This window comes from Beta vulgaris, chromosome 4 (assembly GCF_026745355.1).
Source record: "Beta vulgaris subsp. vulgaris cultivar EL10 chromosome 4, EL10.2, whole genome shotgun sequence".
Lineage (NCBI taxonomy): Eukaryota > Viridiplantae > Streptophyta > Magnoliopsida > Caryophyllales > Amaranthaceae > Beta > Beta vulgaris.
In genome coordinates this window covers 63,892,127-63,905,523 of record NC_079205.1, presented here as the reverse complement: position 1 = coordinate 63,905,523, position 13,397 = coordinate 63,892,127, and the positions used below count along the sequence as shown (strand labels likewise).

The 13,397-nt window shown below is 34.7% G+C and overlaps 1 protein-coding gene across 1 annotated transcript; it reads left to right on the top strand.

The window, feature by feature from the left end:
• The first annotated feature begins 1,232 nt into the window (after nt 1–1,232).
• LOC104889996 (hypothetical protein) lies at nt 1,233–10,502 on the top strand. The gene is made up of 8 exons (XM_010675348.4): nt 1,233–1,459; nt 1,683–1,853; nt 1,941–2,063; nt 3,440–3,651; nt 8,155–8,298; nt 8,851–9,071; nt 9,241–9,499; nt 9,907–10,502. Exons 2-8 carry the CDS (start codon nt 1,739–1,741, stop codon nt 10,033–10,035), a joined length of 1,203 nt encoding a protein of 400 aa, XP_010673650.2. The 5' UTR covers nt 1,233–1,459; nt 1,683–1,738; the 3' UTR covers nt 10,036–10,502.
• The last annotated feature ends 2,895 nt before the right edge of the window (nt 10,503–13,397 follow it).

The following is a 13,397-nucleotide window of genomic DNA, read 5'->3' as shown; positions in this document are numbered from 1 at the left end:
ACTATTTTGTTAGGTGGAGTGCAATTCTTCCATGATGATAGTCTTATTAGTTGACTAATCTGATACTGAACTGTTTGTTTTTTTACTTTGACTGAATACTACATTCCAAATTTCACTTTGTGACATGGTATCTTTTTTGTTCCCTTCTTCTTTTAGAAGCAAGAAATGGTATCTCTTTTGAGTTGTATATCTTCCTTTTATGAGAAGTGGTTGTTGCAATTTCTGATCAAGGGGGTAGGTACTGACTTGCTTGTGTAGGGAAATTGCTACTTGCAAAAGTGAAAACTGACTATCTTCATTACACACTTGCTAAAGAGGAAAAATGTAGATGGAGACGGTGTGTACTAGAAATGTGTTGCCTATTCAGAGTCCTAGGGGAGATCTTATGCCACTGATGATTTTGGGTTGTGCTAGCATGAGCGTTTAGAAGCACAACGGACATGAGGCCTCTTCGATAGGTCGTGGCCAATTGCTTACGTCGCACTTTTTTCATAGACGGTAAGACAGGTAAAATCTGGTACCCAATTAGTTAATAGCAATTAGCAAGTTAGAGTAGGAAAATGCTTGAGATAATGAGGTGTCACTTAAATCAGCGTGATTGATTAGCAAGCTTAGCTTTTTGAATGGTCGACCCAACACGACCAGTCGACCACAATGGTTGGCCAACCAAATCCATCATTTTGACCTTTGAAATGAAAAATAAGAGTTTAACCATCAATACACTATGACTTTATTGTCTAATACTTGAAATAAACTATGATAAAGTACTTAAATAAATATATTTGACTAAAAAGACTTAAACAAATATACACATGTTTGTTTATTGTAACTGACACGAGACACTGCCCGTGCCAAAATACTAATTATCAACTAAAAGTAATATTTCGATATGAAAAATACTCTAGTATTTCAATATGAAAAACAGTGATTAAATGATTGTTGATCCATAAGATTTTACAAAGAATATCTAAATAATACCCCACTATGCATGCAAAAACTACGGTATAAGACATACTTAGCTAATTAACTTCAATTTGAAATAAAACCTAACACAAATTCACTATCATTGAACCTATTTTATTAGATTTTCATTAATAATATTTTTATCTCATAAGATTATTGAAGTTGTTTTTTGTAATTCACTCGATAATAAAGATCCTTTACAAGTTGGGATGTTTCACATGTTTGAAAATCGCACGTTACAAGAGGCAAGAATCGAACCTCTATTACTCATTTCAATTAAGGTGTACTCTCCAAAACGTTTTGCGTTCAAAGAAATTCACACGAAACGCAAACATATAAAATCTCACTGCGATTGAAACCTGTTCTTCTCTTCTCTAGTTACTCCAACTCTACTATGCTTTTCTCTCTCCTCTTACTCTTCAATCTTGATTGATCTCAAAGAATTCGAACTCTAATTTCATCAGATTTTCGATTCAAACGAACTCCTTTCATTTCAGTAAGTTTTATTGTTCTTTTAGTTCGAATTATTTTGCTGATTATTCATATGTGCACTGATCTAGGGTTTGTTCAATTGTTTCTTCAGCTCGTGATTGATTTAGCTAAATTGTTGTAGATAAATGAATTATAGTATTGTTTGTGGCAAGAATTTGGATTAGATTTGTGTATTTATGTTCAATTTTCTTGTTTTTACTTCATTTGAAAGAGATAAATGTATGCAGATCAGAGGAGATTATGCAATGTATTTGGTTTGGACTGAGTATATATTGAGACGACGATGATTAATGAGTTTAGGAGTGGGATTCGGATTCCAGGAATGAAAATTGGGGGAGGATGGCGTCGATTTTTGTTTTTGCTCCCTGTTATGATCTTCCTGCCTTATCTGTTATCTGGTGATTTCCTTTCCTTTTGTTGTGGTTTCTGAAGTTTGGAGATTCCGTAAGGTGAGTCTAATTTTTTTTGTTAAATCTGTTTGGCAGTTTTAGAGTTGCATAAGTTCTCAACTACTGTTGATAGACCTAGAAAGAGTGGTAAGAAACCCGATCATCTGGTCCTAGGTCCAGCTGCAGGTTATGGTTTGCAAAATCGCTTGCATTGCCAAGGTGCGTCGAATTTTTCTTGATGCAGTTCTCTTGTGTAATGTTCTGTATGTACTATGTTTTCTTAACTTAAAAGAAGGTAGAAGATAAGAATGCTATCATCAAAACAAGTATGAGAACGAGGTGTATGTTTCACATATATTATCTTGTCTTTTGAATGTTCTGTCTTTTGAATATTGTTGGGGGGATGGGGGATGTTAAACATGTAAACAATGATTGGAATTTTAGGTTATAGGCTATTTTTAAGTTCAACCATTGAAGTATTAGTAATAATTAGTACATGGGATTTATGGATAAGGGCGGTTGGAATTGAAAATTTAGTGAAGAACACATGGTATAAAGTATAAACTGCCGTCAAATTGGTGTTTGTTTGAAGTTTGAACCGTTTTTGTACCTTTGATCTTGTGATTTAATGTAATGGTATGGAAACCTGAGTCATGGCGCATGTAGGATCTAATAGGGCACTTAATTTGTAATCGTCATTCACTTCACAGTTATTGTAACTAGAGGTGTTCAATGGGCTGGGTGCCCAATGGCAGCCCGAGTCCAGCCCATTTGTAAAAGGGCCGAGCCTTATTATTCTATAAATGGACGGGCTCTAAATGGGTTCTAATATAAATGGGCGGGTATGGGTTGTTAAGGCCTTGTAATGGGTTATTAACTTGTTAGTTGTTACTCCATAAACCAAACTTTTTTAATCACCTCACATCAATCCTTCCATAAACGGCAATGAAGTTGGTGCCATCAAACCCTTCGATTTAAGGGGGCAGGGGCAGCGGCAGCTTATCATTCACAAGTTCTACAAACAGGTGGTTGCGCAGTGCCGCGGCAGCAGTCCAACAAATGTGATTGTGCTTGTTTGAGGAGAGAGAATAAAGAGGACAGAGAGTTTGGGAATTTTTTTTACAAATTTGGTGGTGCTAAATTGCTACTTTAGTAATTTGTTTTCTTAAAATTGAGAATTTGAAAAATTAGAAGAAAGGAAAATGATGAAGCACTTCAAGCTTTGAAGAAGATGAAGGCTATGACGGGAAGATGAGAATATGAGATGATTTATTTTTATTTTTTATTGATTTTAATATCAAATATAATAAATAACTTTATTTCTTGCCACATGTCTCTTTATTTACTGAGGCATTCCATTGAAAATTTTCTGGAATAATACCATATCTGCTTCTTCTTATTGTGTTCCACATTTGGTGTGATTTTTGGATAATACCATATCTTAAACGGGCCGAGCCGGTCTTGAATGATCCTCATCCAGCCCGACCAGTCTAATTTATATAGTGGCCCAGCCCGTTTAAGTTAAGCCTGGCCCAGCCCGGACCCGGCCCGTTGGACACCTCTAATTGTAACTTATTGAATTCTTTTTTTTGCAGGCACAAAGGCCTTGAACAAAACTCAACATGCTGCCCCTCAGAGCCTAAATGCTGGAGAAAATGTAGCCTTTGTTACAGTATTCACCATATATAATTCTTCTGAGAAGAATATTGAGAAAAGTTCCTCTGATCTAGTGACAATTGGAAATACTTCGTACACGAAGTTGGAGAGGTCAATGGCTATCTTGGAGTCATTTATTGACTTCATCCAGGTATGCATCTTTCGAATCCATCTGATAATAGTGATTAGTAGTTTTTTTTGTCTCAGTAACCCTAAACACTAAAAACAATGAACTAAAGACAATACATTTATACACATGTATCCAAGTTGTAATACATCTATCTTTTTTGAAAAAGCTAAGCACAGAGGCAAGCGTCTAGCTTCATATCCACTATTCTCAGTTTTCTATATGTGATAAGATAGGTTCTTCCCTCTCCAAGGCAATGCGCAAGCTGCAATACCAAATTAAGGTTGGGGAACAGTCAGACATCAGTATGGACAACCAAAGAAGATGTCATCATATATATGTAATGCTCAAACTCACCACCACGATTGTAACCAAGAGGATGTTTAGCTAAGTTGCACCACCTAAGGACAGTGTCAGTTAGCTCAGGCTTGGCTTTGTAACTTCTGGCAGTGTTAGAGAACATTAGAATGCAGAGGCAGCTCAGGTTCCGACCTAAGTGTTTAGTCCTAGCACCGCATGCATCTGGAATTGGTGCATATATATGCTGTGATGCCATGCAGAAGGAACTATTTGAACGCCTCTCTCTCGTGGGAATTGGAATGCTTACGCAGCCTCACTCACCGTGAGCATTTACTGCGTGATATCCTGTAACGCGAACACAAGGAGAGGGATAAACAAATAATTGGATTCATTGAAGATTTCGTTGTTTTTATATTTTGAAAAATGATATATGCAACCCTTACTTAAAAATGAAAATATAAGCAATAAACAAACATTACTTACACCGATTGACGTTTGATTAATTTCTAAATTAATAGTATTATAGGAAATGTATCTAATGCTTATATACAACCCTAAATGCTCCATATATCAAAACCCTTGTATCTTTTTGGTTATTTCTTGTAATTATATTGTGATGAAGTTATAAGATTGTGTTTGTTAGATGAAGTTATGCATATTAGATGATGTTTGTTCGGATTCTTGCCATTGTATAGAGGAAGGAAGAGCTCTAGATTGATGAAAATAGGAAAACAATATTGAGCTCCATTATGTAGTGGAGTAAGCATTAGAAGAGCACAATTAATCAAGGATAGAAAGAAGGACATGATGCAGCACTTTTGGCTCCAATAGTCATTTCATAGGTATACTAACAGGAATAATTAGGCACAACAAATGCCAACGATATCGTAGTGTTTCACTGCAACACTTACCCAATTCTGAGATTAAAATAGATGTATTGGTTTTAGGTTATATGAATCTATGGAATAGTACAGAAAATTTAGTGTAACTCGTATTTATCATGTATTCTCACCATATAAGGAGTTACAGATGCTGATATTCAGATTAAGTATGTGTCAAACAACTTGGCTGAATGATATGTTGTATAGAAGATATTTGACAAATCTTCCTCATGAGTAAATATAGTGTCGAAATTAATTTGCAAGGCCAAATCTGAGTGAAGTTGATTGAAGCGTGTTGATCCCTTCCACTTCTGATGGAGTCTACTACTGCAAGTAAAGTGATTTTTTCAGATGACCCACTAGGAGGTAAGGAGATAACTTGCAAGGCTGTAATAGTGCTATGCGCATGTAATTTGCTTTTTCTTTTGGGTAAAAAAGACTAGTTCAAGGTGTCTTCCCAATTGTATCTTAGATGTAAGAGAAACAATTGCTAAAGGGCCGTATATTGTGGTTTAATAATGGGTATGAAAAATGACAAGGGGTTTAGGAAATGTTGTATGTTAAATGAAGCTTCTTTGTTGGAATGTTGAGATATGGGACTGGGAGTCAAGCTTTTATTAGAGATATTCTGTTAAAGGTGGGTTTTTGCTAGGGACTTATCAAGCTAGATGAATAAGGACTCTAGTTACAACATACAAGAACCGGGTGTGCTCTCTTTCTTCTGGATGTGTGGACGTGGACATGGGGTGTTTGAGTTTTGCTGGATGTTAGGATTGTTACTTGTCCTTCTATGTGTTTAAAGAATGGTAATTGGGGGTTTGCTGTTTACGATTCCTCTTGATCTTGGGCCCTTGGGAATCTTTGATGGTATTTGGTACTTACGATTTTGATGGTACATGGTAGGGAGAATGGCCAAGGGGGGAGAGAGGGTTCTAATAATACTTTTGAAGTGCTTTTGACTTTTTACACGACAGCTTTAACTTTGCTTGATATTCCCTTGGTGGATGCTCATTCCTTGGTCCTTGAGAGGAGAATGTGATGTAGATTCAATTCAAGGTTTATAGATCTCATGCACAAATGATATGGTGTTGTATATTTCTTTTTGTATCATATTTCCTTTGCATCGGTGTCTAATTCAGTATGGCTTAATTATCTTTCTTTTGGGAAGCATGTTGCGAATGCCTAATCTACATCATCATGGTTATGTAATAAGGTCTTTATGTTTAGAGGAAATATATTATGGTTTGAGGTTTGCAGGAAGTTGAAGATTGTTATGGAAAATAATAAAGGTTTGTATGTTGATTGGTGAGTCAGTAATGAGAAGCCTAGGTTGCTCACCAACAAGAGGGAGGGGTATAACTAAATTACTCTTATGAGCATTGTAGATTAGGGAATTATTAAGGCTATTTTTGAGATTGATGAGGACATCAAGTAGAGCATGCTACTCTTGAGCGTGATACTCTTTGTTGTTCAGCTAGCAAATCTCCCATAGAGTTGTTAAACAAAAATGAAATTGAACAAGCTCATGTTACAACCTATTAAATAAATGGAGGTTTCCCGCTAAGCTTTCCGGGAAGTAAAATGTATCTTCTTTAACTGAGCAAAACAATCAACTGGGGATCTTTTGGCTAAAAAAGGCGTAAGTCAAATTATTGAGTGGAGATTTATCTTCCAGACTGTTATTGGCTTGGTGCTCTGTAACCAATTACTTGGGCTTTGTCCTTTCACCACCATAAAAATAAAATAGAAGTGAGATAAAGATAGACCATGCCTAGGTTGCTTATAGACAAGATGGTGGAGTAACTGAATTACTCTTATGTTGAGATTGAAATGGTAGAGCATACAAGGTTGTTCATAGGCAAGATAGAGGTTAACCGAATTACTCCTATAAGGTGGAAGATTTAGTTCTGAACAAGTGACTGTTTGACCATTGATGCACCAAAAGGTATATGATTAGGCCAAGGTAGCTTAGGGGTCTATGTGCATGGGGACAAGTTGAAACTTTGCAAGCTAATGCTTTCCCACCCTTTCTCTATTTAATCTGGTAGTTGATGGTTACAGTTTAACCTTGAGTCTGGAAAAGTATGGTTGTGTTGAGGAATTGTGTTTTGGAGGCAGTGAGGTTTTTGTTTCTCATTTATGGTTTGTGGATGATTTTTACTGTATTTTTCTAATTTTTTATTTGAAGAAGTTAGGAGTTTGCTCACTTATTCCAAATCTTTAAGTTAGTTTTGGTATTTGGGATTAATTTAAGTCTTGTGCAATGAGGTTAGACATGGTTGCTTGCATTTTGGGTAGTTAACTAAATTACTCTGGCAGTCTGGCTACTAGCAGTTAAGCACTTGCGAAATTCTGCTATCCTCCATAATTTGACTGTAGTACATTGGGGTCTTGAAAATTTTGAAGAATGTGAGATTTTTCGTGGGAAGAGTTTGTTTGAAATCGGTAGTTGATTGAAGCACGAGCACCAAATGTGTGCTGTGTGGTTTGATAGTAGTGAAACTTCAAGCTTTTTACATCTGTATTTTCGGTTGCCTTGGTTTCTATGCCACAGAGGATATGGTGCTGGAGTGGGGTTATCTAGCTTCTTTTTGGCATATATGTGGTTTTTGTGGTGAATTTGGTAGACATAAGGGAAAATATCCTTATTTGTTTTGTTATGGTGGTATCTGTTTATACACATATATGCACGTATGTTGCACCAAAAAGAAAACAAATATATCACATATATATACAAAAAAGACGCTGATCATATCCTCCTTATTGTAAGATTAATGGGTGATATAGCAACTAACCTCGGTTTTTATTTGAAGTTCCATAACTGCTTGAAAAGCGATGAATATATAAAAAATGCTATTTATATAATCGTCTCATAATTCACAGTTCTTTCGGGGAGTTGGAGGCTTGGAGCTACCTATACATGAAAGGGTGGTATACTTCTAGAAAGATAGCTGTTTCTTTAAATGTGTTTATGTTGGCCTTGAGGTTGCTCTAAGCTCTCAGAATTTTGTAGCCTCGTTGGTTAATGGTAGTTGGAAGAATAGGATGGAAATTGGACATAAATCTTTTTAGTTGGAAAATTAAATGGTCTGGAAGGGTGAGCTGAAAATGGATGCAAATCTTTATAACCCTGCAACACCCATTTTAAGTATTTTAAACATGAGCGTACTTGAAGAGATCTATTTATCTATTCTCCTTTTCACCCTCCATACAAGTGGCCGTCATTTTTTTCTCCTGCTAAAGATTACCTCTCTTTGACATGTATGTAATTGATCTTCGTTTAGCACATCACACTGAATGATATTAGAGAAAGTTTCTTACTAATTGGTTATTGGTATGTCTGCAGGTCACAATGCCTTCGAGCAATGTAATCATTCTAACTGATCCGGATTCGAATCTCAACATCAACAAAGAAAGAGTTACAGCTTATCCCATTCAAGGTGAATATTCACGAGACAGATTGATGCTTCAAAGAATTAGGTCTTACATTGTAAGGATTCATTGCGCTGAATTCACAAGTGGTTTTTTTATCTGTCTTAGAGGCTGTCATCTGTTGTAACAATGTTCCACTTAAGACACAAGGGGTAAAGTTCTGTTGTTCGGATGTCTCTCTTGTACACAAGCTCAAAATGATATACGGGAACCAGGAGTCACCAACACAAGTGTTATGAGATGTTTTAGTAGGAAGACTTATCTCATAACACTCGTGTTGGTCTACACCAGGAGTCACCAACACGAGTGTTATGAGATGTTTTAGTAGGAAGACTTATATATAAATATATTTCCCCTTTCCGTTTTACTTGTTGAATATCTTAAAGCAAGTTGAAGCCTATATATATATTTTTTAAGAATATTATACTCTATGCTCCTTTTAGTGAATTTCATTCTCTCATTTCTTAATCTTCTATTGTTATGCATCAATCCAGTTGTGCTTTTTCCTGTTTCTTGTTAGTTTCTTTTTTGCTTTGGAGGTGGGAAGGGTGGAGGTAAAAACAAGCAACTCTTTTTAGAGTGGTCTGAGTTGGTGAATTTTGTGATGCAGGCCTTCTTGACTGCAAGACTCGAGGAGCATAATGAGCATGTTCAAGAACAAATGAACCATTACATTTTCACCGATTCAGATATAGCAGTGGTTGATGATCTTGGCCAGTTATTTGATCAATACTCAAGCTTTCATTTAGCCCTAACCTTCAGAAATAATAAAGATCAGCCTCTGAACTCTGGGTTTATTGCTGTTTGGGGAACTGCAGAGGGCCTCCAAAGGTGCTATGCTGCTATACACACCCCTCCTATCCCCAACCAAAAGAAAAATAAACAAAAAGATAAGAGATGTAGAGAGAATCCATTGACATAATCTGAATTGATGTATCTTCAATTTTTGTTTTTCGTTTATTATTGAAGTGCTGACTTTGTTTTTAAATTCTGGACTCAGGGCTAAGGAGTTTCTGGAGGAAGTTTTAGAAGCGTACACTACAAGGTACATGAAAGCTTCGAGAATGCTGGGTGATCAGTTGGCTTTGGCTTGGGTAGTGAGGTCTCATCCATCATTTAAAACACACAGATTTTCCAAACCTGTTGCTTTCATTGAAGAAATAAATGGTGCTTCTATCCTATTTCTACCTTGTGCTCTGTACAACTGGACTCCTCCGGAGGGCGCAGGACAATTTCATGGCATGCCGCTGGATGTAAAGGTACACTTTAATATTAGAAATTACAAGCTTTCGATTAAAAATGTGATGCATACTTTTTTGTTCCCCTTGCTCTCGAGGCTAGCAAAAAGCCTGCACAACTAGAGGGTTTCCGAAAATCCTAAAAATCTAAAAATCCTCATTCTTCTCTCTTACTTCACAAGGTCTACTCAATGCTCGTTAAACCTTTTGATTGTGAAAATTGGCAATAATTATACTGGAATGTAATTTTTCTAAATTGCATTATTTCTCATTTTTGTGGGACCTATTATCAACATTAAAACAGACCCACAAAAATTCTGAGACGGCCTTGCTTGCGTTATGCTCCTGCTTTTGCCTCGGAAAAAGCAATCTCCTGGGGTTTGTTTTCTGCTGTCAAGCTCATACTACTTTCTTATCACTTCATACAGGTTGTTCACTTCAAAGGATCAAGGAAACGGTTAATGCTTGAAGCTCGGAACTTTTTTCGTTCTTCTTTGAACATGGATGACATGTTATGCCTTGTCCTAGGCAGTGGAAGAACAAAATATGACTTTTGAGTTGCAGTTGCTTGTACATTTGCATCTTTGATCGGCCAAATGGATGATTGGAAGCCACTATTTTTGGTTCCACGCATGGATGATTGATGAAAAGATCGATGAAGCGACTAGGGGAATGTCTCTTAACTTTTTGGGAAGGTTATGAGAACCTTCTTAACTCTTGTATCATAGTAATACTTGTTAGATTATGTTAATAGTCTTATAAACAGAATTAGTCTTTGTCAATTGATAACTTCCCATGTAGAATAATGGTTAATCAGTCCTGATTTTTTGAAGGTACGTTAATACTGTATTTAGAAGAGAAGAGAGAGAAAATGAGCAACACTATGACTTCATGAAGTCATGGTGTTGGGTTGGATACTTGACTAGTTGGATGTGAAGGGAGAGAAAGAAATTGGGATTTTTTTCTTCAATTTTTCAATGTCTAACATGAATTATAATAGAGCTTATTTTGTCGTTTCAATTCACTTAATATCGGTGATGTCGCTTCGTATCATACAATACCTCTTACACTTAGGCTATGTTCAGTTCACCTTATTTTTGCTTATTTCAGATCTAATCAGATCAGATCAGAAAAAATAAGTTCAGATCAGATCAGATCAGAAAAAATAAGTTCAGATCAGATCAGACCAGATCATATCAGATCAGATCAGTTCATGCTTATATTTAAAAACTTATTATTATTAAATATCTTTCACTACATATTAATAAAAATTATAATAATTGAATATTAATAAAGTACTCATTGAGACGAATTGAACAAGACCCCACATGACTATATTTTTCTTATATATTAGAAAAATCTAAAAGATTATCTCTAATTGTGAATAGTGTCAAGATTCTAAGTGACAAAGATAAAAAAATACAAAGGGGTATTATTATTTACTAGTACATTTGTTCAAAAGAATTATTATTTGTTGTTGTGACTTATTAATTATTAATATTGGTAATTATTATTAATCTTGTTGTTACCATTATAAATGTCATTGTTTATTATATTAAGTTATTTTGTTGTTATTAAATAATAGAAAATTAAAAGCCATGTTAAGAACATAAGATTGACGCAAAAATAAGAAATATATAAAATATGATATCTCAAATTCATGACAACGAAACTACTAATTTCGGATTACATTTCAAAATAAGCTAAGTGTGAGATACAAATTATAAATTTAGATTCGGTATACCTCTTCTACCGAATTCCAAATCTCTCTAGCTATTTGAAGTTGCACGATATTATTTATTTTTTGCTCAAGTCATAGTTGTTTGTATATCTTGTTCTATTTTATATGGAAAAAAAAAGAGTTCAGTTTGCCGACTTCTCAAGTGTGAAACTTTTTTTTAAGGGAAAGTGTGAAACATTGTATAAGTGCTTTATAAATAATGACTTGAGTTATATAATTATTTTAGTAATAATAATAATTATGATTATAATTATTATTGTTGTTCTTTATAATAATGATAATAATAATATTATATAATAATAAAAGTTGTATAAAAGTTGTAATAGAAATAAAATGATAATAATAGAACCTATAAAGAAGATCTTATAATGTATTGCATAATAATGATTTACAAAGTAATAATATAATAGTAATAATATATTTTATAAAGATAAGATCTTGTTGAAAAAATAAGTTCAGATCAGATCAGATTAGATCAGAAAAAATAAGTTCAGATCAGATAAGTTCAGATCAGAAAATTTCAGGTGAACTGAACATAGCCTTATTATTGTTATTAAGAAAGACCTTATTAAACCAACATCTTTTATACGTTCATCAATCGATCTTAGCAACTCAAACTCTCTACAAGTATGAGAATAAGATTAATCACCACAAGTTACACAATTCATGTATTATTTCTTTCCAACACCCCTTATTTTACTTGAGGACTATCTAAAGCACCATTGAAATTGCTCCTAACATTACAGAAATAATTAGATAAATCCATACGACTCCCTTACATCTTGTTTTATTCTGATCTTACATTGACTAAACTAGTGAGAGATTCCAACCTCCCCCCCCCCCCCCCCCCCCCCCCCCCCCCCCCCCCCCCCCCCCCCCCCCAAAAAAAATTAAAAATTTAAAAATTAATTTTTTTTCAAAAATAATAATTCTAAAAAATGAAAAAAAAATGAAAATAATAATAATAATTGGTGACCTTAGAGGTCAGCTTAGAGCCACCATGAATACAAATATACAATAGTATATGTAAGAGTAAAATTTAGTTTAGCCTTTGTTTGATTTACTGTGGTTTAGCTAGCCCTAATTGACTAAAAATAGATGATAGCTTTTTATCCACAATATCGTCTAGGTTCATTCTTCACCGTTTATTGCTATTTCCTCCTTCCACTAACAAAAATAAAAAGAGCACACCAAAGGCAAAAAAAAAAAAAAAAAAACATAAAATTGGCTTTTGATGTTTGGCTTTCAGTATCTATTGTCAACTTAGATTCACCACGCGCCTTGCAGCCGCCGTACTCCAATTCCCTCACTTTCAACAACGTAACCTCTCACGTCACTTTCCTCTTCATTCTCCTAAATATGAAAATTGGTTGAATTAGGAAAAATCGTCTCCTTCAATTTAAATTCAAATAACAAGTCTAATGATTGAAAGTGGTTCTCCCACCTCACAGATTACACAATTTTAAAATTAGTAATTATTAATGGCGTAGTGAAAGTAATTAAGAGCAACGGAACGGAGAATAATCTTTATAGATTTAACCCTTATGTTTATAAATAGAGCGAGAAACAAATTTTACTGGATTTTCTTAGAAATTGGAGGTAGAATTATGTAACAGAGTGTTAAATAGGTTACTCACACTAAACATAATCGGAATAGCTTAATAACACATAATATGAGCCACAAACTAATGCAGAAATGAATGTCCGTGTATACCATAAAATAATCAACAAAATATGATTTTGTTTGTAAGCTTTGTATGAATTTGAATAATAAAAAACTCATTCTTATGGATATAGTTTCAGTTTAATTCGGTTTAGTTAGGTGTCTCTCACAATTTCAGTTCAGTTCAACCTAAGAGAAAACAACCTAATATTAAGGTTTTAGGACCTGTTCTCCCCAACTTATTTTCAATTCAGTTCAGATCAGTTTAATTCAGTTTAGTTCAATTAAGTTCAGTTCAACTCTGGAGAATACTTTTACTCTCACATATCACTATTCATTTCAGTTCGGTTCAGTTCAGTTTAATTCAATTTAGTTCAATTCGGTTCGGCCCTGTTCAGCTCTAGACAATATTTTTACTCTCACATATCATTATTCATTTCAGTTCAGTTCAATTTAGTTCAGTTTAGTTCAATTCAGTTCGGTTCAACTCACATATCACTATTCATTTCAGTTCG

What these genes read in the sequence shown, in the direction of transcription:
- LOC104889996 (XM_010675348.4), top strand. Translation starts at nt 1,739, where the DNA reads ATGATTAATGAGTTTAGGAGTGGGATTCGGATTCCAGGAATGAAAATT. An exon ending in CCTGCCTTATCTGTTATCTG is followed by an intron (nt 1,854 to 1,940) that starts GTGATTTCCTTT and finishes TCTGTTTGGCAG; the next exon opens with TTTTAGAGTTGCATAAGTTC. An exon ending in AAAGAATTAGGTCTTACATT is followed by an intron (nt 8,299 to 8,850) that starts GTAAGGATTCAT and finishes TTTGTGATGCAG; the next exon opens with GCCTTCTTGACTGCAAGACT.